The sequence below is a fragment of the Theropithecus gelada genome, chromosome 7a (assembly GCF_003255815.1).
Source record: "Theropithecus gelada isolate Dixy chromosome 7a, Tgel_1.0, whole genome shotgun sequence".
Taxonomy (NCBI): Eukaryota; Metazoa; Chordata; class Mammalia; order Primates; family Cercopithecidae; genus Theropithecus; species Theropithecus gelada.
In genome coordinates this window covers 661,582-681,680 of record NC_037674.1, presented here as the reverse complement: position 1 = coordinate 681,680, position 20,099 = coordinate 661,582, and the positions used below count along the sequence as shown (strand labels likewise).

General features: G+C 49.9%; 1 protein-coding gene across 1 annotated transcript in view; it reads right to left on the bottom strand.

The window, feature by feature from the left end:
• Window positions 1-20,099, bottom strand: part of OCA2 (OCA2 melanosomal transmembrane protein) — a 352,275-nt gene that overhangs the window by 256,778 nt on the left and 75,398 nt on the right. Inside the window, exons 6-9 of the mRNA XM_025390396.1 lie at window positions 18,721-18,793; window positions 14,672-14,832; window positions 12,429-12,511; window positions 11,102-11,255 (exon numbers count right to left, since the gene is read on the bottom strand). Coding sequence (XP_025246181.1) covers window positions 11,102-11,255; window positions 12,429-12,511; window positions 14,672-14,832; window positions 18,721-18,793 — 471 coding nt within the window. The remainder of the gene's footprint in view (window positions 1-11,101; window positions 11,256-12,428; window positions 12,512-14,671; window positions 14,833-18,720; window positions 18,794-20,099) is intronic.

The following is a 20,099-nucleotide window of genomic DNA, read 5'->3' as shown; positions in this document are numbered from 1 at the left end:
GCCCCCCCCCCCCGAGCGCTGAGCCCGAGGTGTGCCAGTGACTCGGCCCTCGGGGGTTCTTAGAAACGGGATCTCAGAGTTGGCGGAGGTTCGGAGACGGCCCCGCCCGGCCTGCTCGCGGCCTCCATCTGGGCGCTCCGAAGGCCCAGGGCCACCCGCGAACCCGCCCGCGCCGCCAGCTCCCTCCACCGTGTCCCGCTCCAGCCGACGCCGCCCGAAGCGGGGAAAGGTGACCTCAGAGTGACGCGAAACCGAGGGTCTCAGCCTGTCCCTCCCCGGCTCTGCTGGTGGCCACGTAGCGCCCGCGCAGAGACACCGTCCAGCCGCCGCCACCCAGGCCCTGGGCCCCGCGGGTCCACAAGACACCCTGCTCCTCCTTCCCGTGGGTCTCTCTACGCGTCACTGATCCTTCCATTTACCAAAGGAGCCCAGGGAAGAACATCAGTCCATTGCCTCCTGTTTTCAACATGGAAAAGCAGCCTGCGCCATCGAACGACCTGTGCAAACCAGACAGCAGAAACTGCAGGCCCTGGGGTGGGGGCATCCCCTGCGGCTCTGCCCCCTCTCAGCCCCCTGCTGGGTGCCCTGTGGCGGCTGTCCCCGTCCCCGTCCCCGTCCCCGTCCCTGTGGTGTAGGAGCCAGTCCCCAAGCGAGAGAGAGAAGAGGGTGTGCTGCAGTGTCCCCAGCGCACTCTGCCTGCCACCCAGCTCCTGAGAGCACTGGCTCTGGAAACCATCTCTCCAACCAGAGTGTGGGCAACAGGTGGAGGCCCCGACTTGGAAGCTGGGCTGCAGGGGAGGCTGTGGGGGCGCCAGCGGGGCACCCAGACCATCTGGGACACATCCACACACACACAGGCGGTCACAACCCCCTCACCTCACATACATGGTCTCACACTCACCCTCCCTCACGCCACACACTAACAGTCTCACACTCACACACTAACTGGTACACACAGACACAACCATGCAGTCACACACTGACACCCAGAAACATGGTCTGACACACACCCTCACATGCCCACACTAACAGTCTCGCACGCTGACTTACTAACTTGCACACACACACAGACACCAACAGTCACACTCTCCACATGCAGTCACACACAGACACATGGTCTCATGCACACACACCCTCACTGTGACACACAGCCTCATATGCACTTAAACAGTAATACACACACTCATGTACTAACACACCCACAGTCACACACGTGCACCCCAATGTCCTTCCACTTGATCCTGCGCCCTCACGGCCACCCGATTTTTGATGACAGACAAGGCCATGAGGGATCATCAGACTGTGGCGGAGGAAGCCCCTCCATCCTTTGAGCCCCAGATTTCTTCCTGTATATAAAAGGAAGTCACCACACCTCACAACGTGGCTGTGATGGAAACTGTGCAGGCCTCACCTCGCACTGCCCCTGTGAGCCGGACCAAGGTGTCAGGGCGTCCAGGAGGCAGGCAAGCTCCAGAGGCTCCTCTCACACTGCCTGCAGCTCAGCTCAGCTCAGCTCAGTTCAGCTCAGCTCAGCTCAGCCCAGCCCGCCAGTCCTGGGCACCCCCACTTCCCCTCCTCAGGACGGGGCTGATTCCACAGAAAGGGCTGGGGGGTGTCCTGAACCTAGGTTCAAGCCTGCCTTCACCGCCTCCCAAGCCCCCGTCTCCCCAACCCTGCGTCTCCCCAAGCTCACGTCTCCATTGGCAAAACAGAGCACAACACCTCCGTCAGAGACCTTCTGTATGAGTTTCCCAGGCTGCTGTCACCAAACCCACCCTCCTCCGGTCCTGTAGGTAAGACGTTCAGCGGGTGCACTACATTCTACATCGAGGCCTTGCAGGAACGCATTCCTTTGCAGGCTCTAGGGGAGAATCCATCCCTCACTTTCCCCTAACACCCAAATTCCACCAACAGGACCCCTCTCTTCCAGCTTCAAAGCTATCAATGGTGAATCAAGCCCTCACGTCACAGTTCTGTGACCCTTTATTCCATAGTCACATCCCTCTCTGGCCACAGCTGGGAGGGCTCTCCATTTGTAAAGACACACTGAGCTCACCCAGATAATCTACATCACAAGGTCGTTGGCACAATCGCTCTGCGAGGCCCCTTTTGCCATGTGAGGTCTCAAATGCAAATGGTCTGGTGGGGGGGTTAGGATGTGGACATCTCGGGGGAAGCGGTCATTAATCAGCCTACTGCACCTTTTCAGAATCAGCACAGATGGTAGGAGCATGACAGGCATCTGTTCACCTTGCACAGCCTGCTGGGCACTGGCCACAGGTAATTCCCATCTCCTTGAGAAGCGCCACACCCTGGTGAGAAATGTGGACTCCACAGGCAGCCACTGGCCAGCTGGGGGACTTTGGGCAAGTGGTCTGACTTCTCTGTGCTTGGTGTCCTCATCTATAAAATGGAGGTGGTGATAAAGTCGGCCTCATGGGGTTGTGGGGTGTCTATTAACATAGAGAGAATTCCCAGAACAGGGCTGGCCCCTCCGCACACGTTAGCTCCTGTGGTTATCACCACGATCATTTTCTTTGAAGTCGGAGCCCTCAAGACTCACTGTGGCCCTCCTCCCTGCACTGGCTTCCTTTTGCCCCACCACCCACCACCTCTCACTGGACCTGGCTTTGAACAACAGCACGATCCAGAGCTCACTGCATGTGCAGGAACAGCCAAGGGCATGCAAAAGTGAGCCATCCAGGAGATGAGGTTGGAAAGGGTCCACCTCCTTCAAGCAGTCTGCAAAATTCTTGCCATTTTTCTAGGGAATGATGTGGCTACCCATTTTGAGAAACCTGAAATGCTGGAATGTGAACTTGCCAGGAAAAAACGTGAGTAGCATGGCCCATGGCCAGATGACCTATGTCCCATCCCGACTCCTTCAACTGCAAAAGTGTCTTTGCAATTCAGTTTCTGTGTTAAACAGAGAGAGTGTGTTACATAATCCACCAGTTTTCCTACAGTTCTGAAGGAGTCCTTTTCAAGGAAGAAGAGGTATCTCTGGAACAAGGTAATGAAGCAAGTCTGCCAGAGCTACAGGATGCAGTATGTTCCATGAATCAGCAGGAAGAAGAGGCTTGCAGACAAAAAGAAATGAACGAGGGGGCAGAGCCATTGGCTACACATTTAAATTGCATCTCTGCAGAGCATCATGAGAACAGAAATCAGGAAAACCTAACTTGGAGGTTTGCAGTGTTACGGTATGTGCATTGGGTTTTGAAATGCAGCCTCTTCCCTCTCCAAATATGCTTCCCATTTCTGTAAATTAAAATGGAGACGACTCCCTGGAAGATGGAAGCTGTTCCCTATTCACCTCTCTTGAATTTAATTTCACAGTTAATTTTTAAACCAAACACTACACAAACTCCTAAATTAAATATGAAAGGAACAAAGCAGTGAAACGCGATGTTACACAAAGGCTGCTACAATTATATAAAGTGGGTGAAGGCAAAGAAAGGGCCTGCTTGTCTCCAGCAGAAAGGAGCAGTGGTGGCAATCCTTCTGAAAACATAATACCAGGGTTGGATGAAAGACACATGGCGAAAATGCACTGTTTCATTTATGTTGTGAAGTGTTATTCATTAAGACTGTGTCAGAACTATTTTAATATAATTTTATATAGTATAAGGGCATAGAAGCCTTAGCTCTGATAATGGACTTTTTAGAATGCTGCATTGGGAAATCTCCCAGAGCCCTATTATAGACGCAAAGTGCAAGAGTTAGGAGGATTGCTCCAACTGTGTTTCCGGGACTTTCAACGAGAACTACTTTACAAGGACGGGCGGGCGCGGTGGCTACGCCTGTAATCCCAGCATTTTGGGAGGCCGAGGCAGGCAGATCACGAGGTCAGGAGTTCGAGACCAGCATGGCCAGCATGGTGAAATCCCATCTCTACTAAAGATACAAAAAATTAGCCGGGGGTGGTGGCGTCCACCTGTGATCCCAGATACTTGGGGAGCTGAGGCAGGAGAATTGCTTGAACCCGGGAGGCAGAGGTTGCAGTGAGCCAAGATTGCACTACTGCACTCCAGCCTGGGTGAGATTCCATCTCAAAAAGAAAAAAGAAAGAAAGAAAAAAAAGAAAGAAAAAGGAACTACCACACAAGGATGAAAGATACAACCCCAAATCCTCAGGCAAGAAAGTGTCAATCAGGATGATTATCTGTAGGACCAGAGGTATAAATAACCCAAGATATTTCCTGAAATAATTTCATCCCATCAAGCTATTAAAAGACCTAAGGGAACCCTGGCTGATCCTTTGTTCCCGTTCAGTCACTCGTGGGTCATTAGGCACAAAGTCGGGGTGGAAAGTGCTCCCTATGCAGGAGCCAAGTTAGACCAGACCCCGGGACCTTAGCACCTGTCTCAAGTATCTGAAGATGCTCTGGAAACATCTGTTCAATATTTATTGAGCACTTCTTCTAGGCCAGGCAGTGTCCAAGGCACTGGGAATCAACACTGCACAAAAGCAACCAACAACAGACACAGTGAGATGGAGCCCCCACGACAAAGCACGTACAAAGTAAAGTAGAGGTTCCTCTTCAAAGACTGTCCTCCCCATCTAATTAGAAATAAATAGTAACTTCTCTTAGAAGCAAAATGTATTCAGAGACCTGTGCTAACATTCTTAAATATCTGCTAGCCGTAATAAAGAAATCAATGTACTTTATGTTCTTAGCTGTCACAATTTAGCATCAATACTTGTCCTGGCATGCTTAAACTAGTCCAACCAAGCATGAGCTCACAGCCTGTTCCTCTTCCTTATTTAAAGGTGTTTGTTTTTACCTTTCTCAGCATTTGACAAGTTACTTCCTCCTTCCTTTGTTCTCCTCTGCCTTTGCCGCTTTTAAAAAGTTCTAAGTTGCTAGCCAATCAAGACAAATAAAAAAATGTGAGGTCCCATTTCAGCCAATGGAAACCGCACACAGCAGTAAGGTGGACGTGTCAGGTTATAAATGACCCTGTCTCCTTTGTTCGGTGTACTCTCATGGCAGAACTACTGGTGAGTGTACCCTTTCTGCAGAAAGTATAAAAATAGCCTTGCTGAGGGAATTACATTTATGTTCAAGTGCTATTTCTTTACGGCACCGAAAAACAAACATTTCAAACAGAGCGGATGAGAAGGGATCAGGGAGGAAGCCATAGCCTGAGGCAACAGCATCAGCCTCTGGGGAGTGGCTGGCAGCAGCAGATTGGAAGGACAGGCAGGGGCATCTGCAAGCCACCCCAAGACTCCCCTGAGAGGAGCAGGGTGCAGACGGCAGTGGCACAGCCTAAGCATGCCTGCCTGCAGAATCTAGAGACCTCCAGTTCTGAGGAAGCAGCCTTGCCTACAACAAGACAACTTCTGAGTCCTTGCCCAAGGCAAATTCTACCCCGAGAGTAGATCCCAGGAACGATGCAATGTTGGCTCCACTGCGGGGGAGCCCACAGGGCTGGCGATTGCATCCAGCTCTCCCTTCATCATGTGGACCTTCCCCTAGGGAGTGCTGGACACAGAAGTCACAGAAACACAGGGTAGAACATCCTATTCCTTTAGCACCCCTGCAGCCTTTTCTACCTTCCACATCAAGTTACAGACACAACAAAAGGACAGTGCTGGGGTTTCACAAGTTGTTGCTTAGACTACCTATATAAAATTTATATTTGCAAGTTATACTACTATTATAAGAAAGGAAAATCATATTACTTTAAGTCCACAGAATATTTATCAAGATAGACCATAAACGTGGGTCATTAAGAAAAAAGTCAACAATGCCCAGACACAGTGGCTCACATCTGTAATCCCAGCACTTTGGGAGACCGAGGCAGGCAGATCACTTGAGGCCAGGAGTTCCAGACCAGCCTGGTCAACATGGCAAAAGCCCGTCTCTACTAAAAATACAAAAAGTAGCCAGGCGTGGTGGTGTGTGCCTGTGGTCTCGGCTACTTGGGAGGCTGAGGCATGGGAATCACTTGAACCCACGATGCAGAAGTTGCAGTGAGCTGAGATTGTGCCACTGCACTCCAGCCTGGGCAACAGAGTGAGATTCTGTCTCTCACACACACATACACACACACAAAGTCAACAAATTTAAAGAATTAAATATAGTGTAAGTTCTGTAACTATAAGTGAATCAAACTATAATTTAGTAATAGAAAGACAACAGGAAAATCTATAATATCCAGAATTTAAAAAACACACATCCAAATAATCTATGGGTCAAAGTGAAAGTCTCGGGGAAATTTAAGAATTAGAGAGAACTAACTGAAACTAAAAACACAACACATCAAAATCTGTAAGATGCAGCTAAAGCAGTGCTGACAGGGAAAATTATAGTAACAAATACTCACATTAGAAAAGAAAGATTTGTTCCAGGTATGCAAGTCTAGTCCAATTTTCTAAAAATAAATCAATGTAATCCACCATATCAAGCAGCGAATGAAAAAACCATATGAGCACATCAACCGACACAGAAAAGATGCTGACAAAACTCAACACCCAATTATGCTTTTAAAAAAAGAGAAAGAAAGGAAAAAACACAACAGAAAAAAAACCCTCTTAGTACATTAGGAAAAGAAAAGAATTTCCTCAGTCTCATAAAAAGCATCTACAAAAAATTAATAATATCATACTACATAGCGAAAGATTGAACATTTTCCCTTTAAGATTGAGAACAATGCCAATCTTACCATTCTCATACTCGCCACTGCAATAAGGCAAGAAAAAGAAATTAGACATTCAGATTGGAAAAGAAGAAATAAAACTGTCCTCATTGCAAATGACATGATTGTCTACATAGGAAATCTCAATAATTTTATTTTTTAAAAACTCTGAGAAGTAATAGATAAATTCAATAAAATAACAAGGTACAAGATTAACACACAGAAAAATGCATTTATATGTACTGACAATAGATAAGTGGAAATCAAAATAAAAACTCAGTACCCTTTACAATTGCTCCAAAGAAAAGGAAACAGGTATAAATTAAGAAAAGATGTGCAAGATCAGCATCATGAAAATTATTTTAAAAATCAAAGAAAACCAAAATAAATACTATGTTTTGGGACTAGAAAGCCATTCTAAAATGTGGATGTCAAAGCACCACATGAAAAAGCAATTGAAGTCCTAGAAAATAGAAATGTAACTTTATTCCAATAAAGCTGGAGGAAGAAGAGGGGAAAATGTATATGGGGAAAAAATGGCCACAGAATAGCCAGAACAATTTTGGAAAAATAAATAAATGTGAGGAATCACTCTTCCCAGTGTCCAAACTGACACCTGCAATAATCAAGATAGTGTGGTACTGGTGGAGGAACAGACACATTACCAATGGGACAGAATAGAGAACCCAGAGATATACCCCACAAATATGTCCAATTAACTTTTAACCAAGGAGCAAATGCAATTCAATTGAGGAGGGATAGTCTTGTCAACAAATGGTGCAGACCCAATGGGACATTCATAGGTTTAAAAATGAACCTTCACTTAAAACTCTCACACAAATACAAAAAATAACTCAAAGCCTGGCACAGTTGCTCACACCTGTAATCTCAGCACTTTAAGAAGCCAAAGCAGGAGAATCTCTTGAGGCCAGGAATTCAAGACCAGCCTGGGCAACATAGCAAGACCCTAATTCTACAAAAAAAGTTTACAACTTAGCCAGCTATGGTATTGCACACCTGTAGTCCCAGCTACTTGGGAGACTGAGGCGAGAGGATCATTTGAGCCCAGGAGTTTGAGGCTGCAGTGAGCTGTGATCATGCCACCGCACTCCAGCCAGGGTGACAGAGTGAAACCTTGTCTCAAAGAAAAAAATAATAATAATAAAACTAACTCAAAATAGATCCTGGTCTTAAAAGTAAAACTGAAAAAAAAAATAAGAAAACCAATCTTTGGACTCTGGAATTATTGCAACTAAGCAATAAGTTCTTAGACTTGACAGCCAAACCACAATCTATAACAGAAAAAAACTGGCCCAACACGGTGGCTCATGCCCGTAATCCCAGCACTTTGTGAGGCCAAAGTGGGTGGATCACTTGAGGCCAGGAGTTTGAGACCAGCCTGGCCAACATGGTGAAACCCCGTCTCTACAAAAAATACAAAAAAAATTAGCCAGGCGTGGTGGTATACACCTGTAGTTTTAGCTACTTGGCAGGCTGAGGCGGGAGAATCACTTGAACCCAGGAGATAGTGTTGGAATGAGCCAAGATCAGGCCATTGTACTCCAGCCTGGGCAACAGAGGGAGACTCTATCTCAAAAAAAAAAAAAAAGGCTGGCACTGTGGCTCACACCTGTAATCCCAGCACTTTGTCTCCAAAAAAAAAAAAAAAAGAAAGAAAAGAAAAATTATAAACTAGACTAAGAGAAAATATCTGTAAACCACATATCCAACAAAGTCTTTATAATATATAAAGAACAGTCAAAGCTCAACATTTAAACAAACAATTCAATTAGAAAATAAGCAAAAGGCATATACAAACATCACACTGAAGAAGACACACAGATGGCAAATAAATACACGAAAAGATAATGTCCAACATTATCATCATGAGAGAAATTACAGTAAGATATCACTGCACACCAATAGAAAGACCACATCCTGTCATGTGGTCTTTGGGGCAGGGGCACGTGGACAGCTATGACAGAAGGGCCTTGGACCACCAGATGTGTAGAGGAAGCCGTGTAGGGAGACCTGCTGAAAGATTGCCAGGAAACGGATGGGCTGCATGGGGAGGCAGCCTCTGGAGGTCTTGGGCTGCCACACTGCTCGTGGAATATGGGGACTGCTCTCCAAGGCCCTCCCTGAGACCCTGCCGCACTCCCTTCTGTGTGTGGCTGGTTTGTGTGTGGTGGCCTCTGCTTTTTGTTTCTACAAGGGCAGAAACCATGTCGAACTGGCCTCTTTACAGGACTTTTAAAATCTAGAGATGGCTTTTTGTAGAGAAGGAGAGGTTTTTTCCTAAATGACTAATAATAATGACCATTAATTAATAAAAATTAATAAATCTTTGCTAATTATGTAGTTTTCGAAGGTTGAACAATTTTACAAAAAAGGTGAACAAACCCTAGAATAACAGAGAAGCCCATTAAAAATAATTGGCATTGTATTTTATTTTTTAATTAATGACTGTTAACTAATTAAAGCACATTGAATTTATTAAATCTATAATTGCAAAATAATAGTAAAAAAGGGGAAGAGAGAAACTAAATAAATTCAGTGGACACCACTGGAAGTTACTAAGGGAAGAGCTCATTACTAAGAAAGTTGATCATTACAGAAATAGGATTTATCTTAGGCGGGCAGTGGGCCCTAGTGGGTATTAAAATCATTAAGAGAAAAGGTGGCAGGGAGCTGGGCACCTTTCTCCACCACCTCAACTCCCTGGACATTCTCCGCACCCCTGACAGTGGGACATCCAGACACAGGGTCCTCCTCCCGGACGCAGCCCAGACCCCTGCCCACCTGTGAAGCATGGGCGCCCCAAAATGGAACCTGCAGGCTTCAGATCTCAACTGTAGTCTGTAGGAAATAGGATAGAGCAGCTAATTAATCCCATGAGGAACCCAGCAGCTGAATCAGGGTATAGAACATTCTACAGAACAACAGAATAGGATTTGTCAACTAGATGGTGGTGTGGTAAAGACTTTGCCTGGTCTGAGGACGCCACCGTTAGAAGGGCCCTTGGCTGGCTTCGGGGTACTCAGCTTCGGGACTGTTCCCTCGTTACCGAGGAGAGGGCTGTCTTGTGGGCCTGGGGCGGTGTGTTCTGCTGTATTCTGTTCCCAGTGTGTTCTGGGCATGTCCTGCATGCCCAGACTGTATAAAATGTAATTTATAAATGGTGTGCACCTGCTTGCCTTCTGGGAGTCGGGATCTTGGTAAGTTGAGGGTGTGACTATCTAATCGGCCCCCACAAAAACTCAGGCTCCAACAGGCCGCCCGGGGCAGAAACACTGCACGGGGCTGTCTCTGGCTGCTGGAGGGAGGGGCGTGCTCTGTGTGGGCCCTCTCAGGAGACGAGATCTTTCAGAAGCCGGCTCCTGGGTTCCTCCAGGCTCAGCAGATTTCCACTGCCAGGCATGGCAGTAAACCCCAGCCCAGAGGACAGCTGCCCCTGAGCCTGCGAGTTCCTGTGTCAAATCACAGGGTGGTCATGGGAACCGTGAAACATTAATATTGATTTAAAAGAAAACAGATAGAAAACGGAGGGAACAAAACTGTTCTAGAACAGAAGAGATGTAAGAGATAACAATCCCGTGAGTGGCCCTTGTTAAGACAGGTAAGGGCTCAACTTACGGGGGTCATCATTCCTCAGCGGGTAGACTCAACAACCACAGGCAAAATTCTGGAACTTTCCGGGCCACTCCTCCAGCCTGCCATCTCCTCAACATCCTCACGTATTTCTCAGACCTATCCCAAGTTCACTAGGACGCACCTCTAACGGTCACGTCATGCACTGACCTTCCGGGCTCCTGTCCGTGTTGTGAGGAAGTTTGATTTCATAGTTAAATCAACAATGGACCTGCCCAGCCCAGGAAGGGTCTGCGCGTTGCTTCGTGCTGTTGAAGGCACAGCCACACTTAGAACTTTCCAGAAACATCACATTGACTGGACTTAAGATCACATGTGGAAATGCCCATGAGCCAAGCTGACAGACAAAACAGATAATCAGATAATCCTTCCGGGCACACAGCCTCAGGCCATCCATGTCCCCTCACACACACAATCCCACGGTGCAGGTGGGCGCAAATGAGTGTACTCATCACACAGGTGCAGACTCTGAGTCTCAGAGGAGACTGCAACTCTTGTTCCCTCATGGTCACACCTGGAGTGAGCAGCGGAGAGAAGGTAGAAAATCGAACGCACATTCTGTTTTCTCAGGTACACTTCTGCTCCTAAAACCCATCCTTCTCATGTCAGTTGCCAAGATTCAGCAAATATTCCTGTATGGTTCCCTTTCTACCTAGAGAGAGGGACACGCTACTCTTCCGGAATGATGACACTAGTCCAGTTAGATTTAGGAGTCAGGACCGAGCCCATCCAGAGTGTCGGAGGTCTCAAGCCTCCCTGACGGTAGGCCCAGACAGATTGGGGGGGCAGGTGTGAAAGTTACCTCGAATATGATCAACGCGTAGACGCCCGCGAGGATGGCCGTGGCGATGGTCACTTGGGCTTCTACACTCGCGCGGAGGTACTGATAAGCCATCAAAAGAGGGACAGCCTGGGTCTGCTGGAGGGAGGCCCGGATGCTGATGGACACCGTCTCTCTGCAGAACGAAACGATGACCTCACTGTTCACAAGGTCAACAGTTAGGGCACCTCCCTCTATATCAGCCAGACATTAACCAGAATCCAAATGGATCTCAGAACGATTCAGCCCAATGCCCGATCTCACAGCTGGAAGAGCAGTGAGCACAGGCCAGCGGCGTAAGACACACGACGCAGCCTCCCTGCGGCCAAGCCGGGCCGGTCCAAGCAGGCCCCTCAGCCTCCCTGTGACACCACCTGACAGTGAAGAGTGAGTAGGGGCCTGCACAGAAGACGCCAGCCATTGAACTGGCTCTTCCTCCTCCCCAACATACCCAACCACTTCACCTGCTAACTAAAAGCAAAGCCAGCTATTTGAACTCCAGTCTCTGTGAGGAGACACGCTCCAGACGAGAAGCCTGCAAGCGACCACAGGTCGGCGGCGGACACCAGAGCGTTTTTTCAAGTTCAGTCAATACGTTTTATGGGCTGAATTGTGTCCCCTTCCTCCAAAAACCATTCCTAGGTTGAAGTCCTAACCCCGAGTACCTCCAAATGGGACTGTAGGTAGAGGTAGGGTCTTTAAAAAGGTGAGGACGGTTAAATGAGGCCATGGGGATGAGTCCTAATCCAGTAGGATGGGTGTCCATACAAGGAGAGATCAGAAGACAGGCACGGAGGCCACCTGTAAGCCAGTGAGAGGCCTTGGGAGAAACTGACCCTGTCGACACCGTGACCTCAGACTTCCAGCCTCTAGAATTACAAGGTAATTGTCTGACAGTTAAGCCACCCAGTGTGTAGTGCTACGGTACGGCAGCCTTAGCTGTCTAATACACCAACCAAGAGTACCTACTGAATGTGAAGCAGCATTAGTTAAGGAATAAGAATCCTAAATTTCCTAGAACTCTCCACTGTACAGCTTCACAATATTAATGAAATTAGAACATCAACCAAAAACTGCCATTTGCTTCAAAATGACTTCTGCAGTCAACCCTCTTACATCCTGACACCCATGGCTACGATGCCTTCTCACAGCCTTTGAGTTCACTGTCTACACAGCATGAACACCGTGTCCAAGCCACATGCTGACCGGGTGCTGCGTGGGCTGAAACTCAGTGTCCTGTAGGTCAGACTCCTTTAAACACGCATGTCCCAGAGAGCCTGCCCCAACATCTCACTCACTGAGAACTCACCTGCCCAGTACCTCAAAGGTCCTGCTCATCACCGAGCGCTCGCTTCTCCTCGGATTTAAATACACCGTCCAGTTGTGAGTGACCTGTACAAGCCAAAGCATAAAGTTATGGTGAGGCTTTTCACCTGAGACACCATCTGGGATCTGGCACTGCTCGCTCTAGGTATTTGTTTCAAATAAGAGAAGGAGAAAGAAAGAAACGGGGGCATCTTTATTTGCGCTCTCACATCTCTGGTGTTAGAAGCTACTGCTCCTATGTTAGCTCTGATGTTAGGAGCTGGGAATTTCCACAATTTGGAGAGCTTTCTTTAAGAAAAAGGATTCGAAAGAAAAAATGCAGTTAGTGTACAAAAGTGCAAAAGGCATAGAAGTAGTGATTTAATACAAGAAAAACAAATCACGCCCAGACGCGGTGGCTCACGCCTGTAATCCCACTTTGGGAGGCCAAGGTGGGAGATCACTTGAGGCCAAGAGTTCAAGATCAGCCTGGGCAACAGAGCAAGACCCCTGTCCGCACAAAAAAATTTTAAAAATTAGCCAGGCCTGGTGGCATGTGCCTGTGGTCCCAGCCACTGAGGGGCGGAGGCAGGAGAATCCCGTGAGCCCAGAAGTTCAAAGTTACAGTGAGCTGTGATCACACCACTGCACTCCAGCCTGGGCAACAGAGTGAGATCCCCAACTCTAAAAATTTTTTAATAAAAATTTTTTAAATTTAAAAAATGAATCACTACAAGTTACTAGAGACTTGGAGGACTCTTCTGAGCTCTCTGAGTCCTGAGAACTGCTTCTGCAACTACTTGCAACCTGGAGGCAACAAACCCACCCCCCCCGCAAACCTCCCACACCCCTGTGCACAGGAGCCCCTGCAAGGAAGGGCCCCAGGGTGAAGCTTCATTCCCTGCCTTGCATGTTCTTGCCCATGGGTACGGGACAGTGATCAGCTAGGGAGGCAGCCTGGGGAGGGAGGGGGATCCTCAATGGGAAGATGCGAATCTCACCCACAAATCACAAAGGACACTGAAAACAGGATCTCTGAAACTGGTCAAAGCAAAGAAGCATATGTATGAGAGAAGTTCTTTTAAGTACCTCAGTGTTTGCAAAGAGCGTGTCTGGGGGAAATATCCTTTAGTAAAGATCTCTTGTGTTTCCATGTTTCTGGGGCTGGATTTGCCTGTGGGCATTTTGGGTCAGCACGTTGGGAAGGGCCACCCCAGAGAGCAGGGAGGTGCCATACAGATCATTTAACCTGGGTTATTAATATGCAAGTGCTGGGGAGGCAGCAGGACCGCAGGCTGGGTGAGGTCCTGCCTTTCTCCATGCAAGGCCCAGGTCAGAGGGCAAAGGCCATTGCTCATCACCAAGGAGCCCCTTGCCAAGGGGCTCTGCTCTTCACACGGGGAACCAAGTTGACATCCTAGGACCCTGGCCAGGGCAGCCGGTTCAGAACATCGGTGTTGCGTCAGCCATGGTCCAGGATACTGCATGCTAGTTCATAACGAGACCTTAGCTCTGTGGACCATGCTCTGCAAGGCAGGAAAGGTGAGGGTGCATTCATTCCTCACACGCTCCACTGCAGGTGATGCAGCCTGCGCATGGGCGGGGTTTCCTGCTACTGGTTATAACGGAACATCCATGAACCGGGGCTGACTTCCACGCAGAAGTCACCATGATAATGCAGAGTGGAGTCTCCGAGGCCAGGGCTCGGGGGCCAGGCTTGCATGGAAGGGGCCCTGCCTCTGGAGTCTAGGCTCTGGGCTGCCACAACAGACACCGCTCCCCGGCTGCCTTTGCAGGATGTGAATGAAGGCTTGACAAGGCTCAGAGACAAGGCTGTGCACAGGCCTACACAGATGCAGCAGCTCAGAACTTAGGCAGGTGTCCACGAACACAGTAATGTGCTGTGAAACTGTCTTCTGAACCATGACGTAAGGCCCAGACTTAACTGCACTTTTACAACACCAAAAAAGTTTTTTCATTTCAAATGTATATTTCCTGAATGGCCCGGCAAAACAGTTTTGAATAAAGAACTTGCAAGCCTAATTGTACTGAAATGGCAAGAATTTGATAAATGGAGAAATGGTAAACAGAGAATTTCAAAGACAAAGCAAAAGATAAGAAGAGCCAATGAACTAAGAAGGGTGTCCTCGCCTGTGGCTCCCCATCAAATCCACTCAAGAGGAAACACAATTTATTATGAGATGAAATGAGATTTCACAATCCTTTCAAATAAATTATCAGCATAACCTGCTGTGGCCGCCGCCACCTGGAGCCGGAAGTGTCGGCCTGGGTCAGCTCCACCAGGAGGCGCTCTTCCCTCCCAGAACGACTGGGCCCGCCGGCCACTAGGGCCCCGGCCAGGTCCACCTGCAGCAGCGTGGAGTCCCCGTGGCTGCTGAGGTTCACGGCTGGGGGAGTGTCAAGGAGAACCATAAAGCGGGCAGGAGGAACCCCATGTTCCCACCGCCCGCCAGACGCACACCCTCCTCTGACGGCGTGCGAAGAAACGCGTTTCCCCAGGTGCCCCATGCCCTCAGCCATCAACACAATCTTCCTGCCTTTCCCATTGCCCACGTCTCAGCCCTCATTCCAGACCTAACTCCCCTGAAGCAGGTCGTGACCCTCGTATGAGAGGCGCCCCCCACACCGGGGGAAGGGTGCATCCTTAGCTCCAAAGATGGAGGGAGGCCAAGAGGGACCTGAACGGACAGGCCTCGCCAGGGCCCCTCCCAGCCCGTTTCCTGCGCTTGCTCATGTGCTCTCGTCCGATCACGCCTTTCACGAGTCTCCACTCTTCCTCAAGCCTAGCAGCAGAACCCCAAGCTCAGCTGTTTCTTGTCAGGCAACACTTATACGAAACACATGAGTGTGCCTTTTCCTTGTTAACCTGTCCTTCGTGTCTACTCTGCAGGGCCCTGCTTGGAGACGCTAAGAGGGTGGGGAAACGATGTTTTCTCCTCCCCTCTGAATCACAGTCTCCTCCACATCCTCTGAGAGCCCAGGCTGCCACGCTGGGTGTGATACAAAATGCATCACCTGGGAAAAAGGAAAGATGGGAGGGGGAAGGAGGGAGAGAAGGGGGAGAATGGGGAGAAGGGAAGGAGAGAGAAAGGGAGAGGAGAAAGAAGAGGCAGCAAAGAGTAGGAAGGGAGGGAGGAAAAGAAGGGAGAGCGGAAGGAAGGGAGGGCGCCCATAACTGACCTGCTTGTGGAAGTTTGCTGGCTTCTGTTCATTTGCCCGTTGCCCTGGGAGCCTCTGACAGGCCTCCCGCACATAACCATTCAGGGACAAAGCACTTCAGGTGCTGCAATTACAGGCTTCTAAAATAGACCCTGCAACTACGGAACCCACACAGCCTGACTGTGCTGCGGGAGACACTGAGGTTCCGAAAGAAAGGTGGCTGTGCCATTCACCAGCTAAAGGAGAATGGTGCTTTCTCCAGAAGCTCTCCCCTCACAGCAGCCACCCCCGGTGTCCCTCATCCAGGCTCCTCCAGAGGACAGGCCAGAGGGCCGGGAGGAGGCCTCAGAGCTCCCTGCTCAGACGACAGCCCTGAGGATGTTGCTCTGGGCCTTTCCAACCAGCCCGAGGCCCCTCCTACCTCACGTCTACACTGCGCGCCCTTTCTCTGAGAATCACCTTGTCGGGGGCGGGGTCCAGCTGGCTTCCCCTCCTCCCCAAGCAGACCTCAGGCCTGCAGCCTTCACAAAGCTCGGGGTCTTTCGAGAGGGTCCGTGAGTTTCCAGAAACCGCTGTTAATCCCTGGGAACGCCGGGAACGCTGCCCTTTTCCAAGGAGCCTGCTGGAGGCTCAAATCACCCCCATCGTGGCTGGTGACCCATCGTCCCCCTGCGGCCTTCAGCTCTCCCAGGCTCTCTCCCTCTTCGTCCAAATTCCAAGGCCAGGCAGGGAGCAGGCGAGAACTCCCTGCCCCCACCCATCCCCACCCCTGCCAAGAAAGGCAAGCTGGCCTGCCCCCTGCGGGGATGCACTCAGGCCGCAGGGTCCTGCGTGGGCCTGGGGCACTCAGGCTGCTCGAGAAGGAACTCGGCAAAATGCCTTAGAATAAAGGGGGCACCCTGGGTCCCGGGTGGGATGAACAGAGGGCTGAGGCTATCGTCCCATCTTGGTGCCCTAAGCTGTCGTGCTGGCCTCTGTGATCTCCTCTGACTGATCAGGTTCAGTGCCAGTGTTCCCCGAAATCTCCCCCTCCTGCCTGAGTCCCACTGAGGACGGTTTCTGAACAGGATCCCGCCTCCCCCTTCAGGTTCTTGGGTCAGCCTGGCGGCTGGCTGCTCTATCTCCCCTGCCCCCTGCGGGAAGTCGTGCCCAGGAGGGCGGCGTGTCCTGGGAACTTCATGAGGGGTCCAGGAACACAGGGCACGTCTTGCCTTTCTTCATCCTGGGGAAGCGATGCAGAGGTCGAGGCCCAAGAATGAGAAACAAAGTCTGTCAGCATCACACAGCAAGTTGGTTCTCTCACTCGGAGATACTTTAAGGCTCAGGCACAGTTTTAAAGTGATGAAGAAAATACAAACACGTGCACACGCGCTCCGCTGACATCAGCACCGCCCTGACCCCAATGGAAGTGGGAGCTTCTAAAACTGTGGGTGCCTCTGTCCACGGAGCAGAGGGAAGCACAAACCATGACCAGTGACCAGAAAGCCTCCAGCGCCAGGCCTTTCTGGAAGGCTGCTGGGCAGGTCGCTGGCTGAGGAGAGGGTGCCCTGGGAAGATGCAGTGAGACTGCCAGAAGGATGACAGAAACCAAGGCTACGCAACCAATGACAGCAACTGCAAGGAAAGCAAGCCAGTTTCCTAAAATTTCAGTTCACTGAGGCTATCAAGTAAGTAGACTAAAGAAAAAAACATCTTGCCATTTAGCTAACTAAATTAATTCCTTTTTAAATAATAATCATCAAAAATATTTGGCCTGATCAGAGCGCCCCATCGGAGGGTCCCACCTCTCCAGGACCCTCCCCGGAAGCCCGCCACCCTAGCAGCACCGGGGGCTTCAGGGACCTTCATGCACAGACACCTTACTGACCATGTTCATTCCAAAAGAGGCTCTGGACCCCCGCGGGAGAGCTGGGAAACAGCGCTCCCACCCTTTCACCCAGAAAAGGCTGGGCGGACATCAGTTAACTGCCCACTCCTGATCCCAGAATGAGGCTGCAGCAGAAACAACTCGCCTGAAATCTAGAGGAAAACAGGTGACTGTAGGGAGAGGCGGCTTCCCTGGGACAGGTGCCAGCCCCACACTTCGGAATCAGGCAGGATTCAACCAGAAAATGTACACATTGCTCAAGGTCGAGTGTGGGCTCACATGAGCGTGGCAGCCCCTGAGAGCCACAGATGGAGGTGTTCACATCTTCTCGCAGGCTTTTCCTCCAGGAACCCCAGCGGACGCTCCCCAGGAAGACAGCAAGCCCGGGGAAGATCCCGGGAAAGCATCCCCCAGTGATGCCAAGCTTCACCCTCTCCCGCTGCCTCTATCTCCCCTAAGGAGCAAAGGCCCTCATTTGCTCGGGAAGTGCATCAGATCTGGCAGCCGGAGGGTGCAGTGGGAATTCCTGCAGCTACGAGAAGGCAGGAGGGGAAAAAAGCAGCTCTTACCCCAGTGGCAGGGGTGGGCATAGAGCAAGGTCTAGCAGACAGCTGGCAGGGCGCCCGGCAATTCTGAGTGTCCAGTGCACCGCAGGTTGCCACAGCAACCGCAAACCTCAACACAGCCAAATTCTTGCTAGATTTACATGAACCCTCCAACTAATGCCTGCAGAAGTCAAGGCATGCTCATCTCCAAGCTGAAACACCACTGGCCTCTGTGTCTACTATCCTACAGGATGTGTATGACTTCTGACGAAAAATTCTGAGGCATGCAAGACGGCCAGAGCAAGCACAGCAGGAGGTGCTGCGGCAGTCACCAGAGCCGGGTGACACAGCCAGGATGGCATGAACTGGAAGATGGGTCACGCTGAACGCACAAGAGATGGGGGGGGAAAGGAGTGTCCGGGAGCTAGGGAAAGCCAGGTCCTGGCTGGAATGTGCCCTGCTCTCCCACTTCCTCGCTCGGAGAGCTCCACCACCAACCCCGCCACTGTCTCCCTGGAGCTCCCCGCCCCTCTGTCCTGAGACCCCATCTCTCATCAAACATCTGGAGAAACGACATTCAGGTGGTTGGGAATGGTAATGGCCTGTGCCGTGGCCTTCAGCAGCAGTCACAACCGTCCGTGGTGTCTCCTTGCGTTTCAGATCTCAGCCAGGCGGCCGGCCATCTCAGAGTGGATTTTGGATACAGTAGTTCTCCAGCGGTGACAAGGCCAGCAGCTGCCAGAGCTTTCCTTGATCCGGATACAGACTGAACAAAATCTGTAAGAATCAGAAACGTTGAATGACGGAGGTGTGGTATGACAGCAGGAAGGTAGAAATCATTCTGATAACAGTTGAAAACGGATGTGATGATGGGGCTACTGTGTGTATCCAGAACACAGCAGCTTACTCAGAATAGCTTTGTCTTAAATATTAAAATATTCTGATTCATTATTCTGATTCATTACAGTGTTCAGCTACAATGGGCTCTGATTATTGATAACTGCCAATTTTAAGGATTAAATGTCTGGCCATAAAATTAAATCATCAAAGAGGTACAAATGTGGTTTTCTCACATTGGAGAATAAAGGAATATGACCCCTCTAATGGTTAGAGCACGTGTTTGTGGTAGTAGGTGTTTGTGAAATTTGCAAAGCACCTTATACACCATCAAAAAGTAAATTAAACTGATGATAACATGAGATTATAGAAGTTCAAATCATTCCTCAAATTCCATTTTGGATATATCCACAAATCACCTAAAGTCCATCTCACAGAAGAAGGCTAAGACTGGACACAGCTCAGGTCAGCTCTTAGGGACCAGGGGAGACCTGGCCCACCCAGCCTGGTTCCTTTGAAATCTTAGAGCACCTGCCAGGCCCTGCTGAGCAGTGGGGCTTCAGAACCACATATTTATGTGAGTAGGAAGTGGCAAGGCAAACTGGTAGCCAAAAATATCAAATCGTGAAGCTTTCAGAGCTCAATGTAATTGGTTTTCCTTTTCTAGCACAGGTTTCCTTTCTCCGGGTCACAGATCTCCTCCCTCACGGGTTGGTTATTAAGAAGTTGACTGTACTCAGCTCAACGCAATCAGCACTGACTTCATACACCACCCTGCTGTCCTCATGTCGCAGCTGAGAGCTGACCCAGGGCCACAGACATTCCTGCACGCACACAGAGTCACAACACACATGTCACGCGTGCAGGTCATGAAACAGCCAGCAACAGCCACACATATCATGCATGGGGGCCCTGTCACCAGGGCAGGCTGCATGGGAGAGCACATCATGGAACACAGCTCAGACCCACCCTTGCCCACCACCACAGTCACACCCCCATCACAGCAGCACCTACCACCCACTGTGGTCTCCCAACAACTGCCCATGCACACCATCTTAGAGCAACACTCAAAAGTGGCACTCACCCAAAACAACTCCGCAAAGCACAAGCACAACCTATCATGGTCACAGACCACAACCTACACAGCTCACACAGGTGCACACACAGAGACACGCAGCAGGCACAGGGGACCACACACAACCTACACAGCTCACACTGGTGCACACACACAAACACAGAGCAGGCA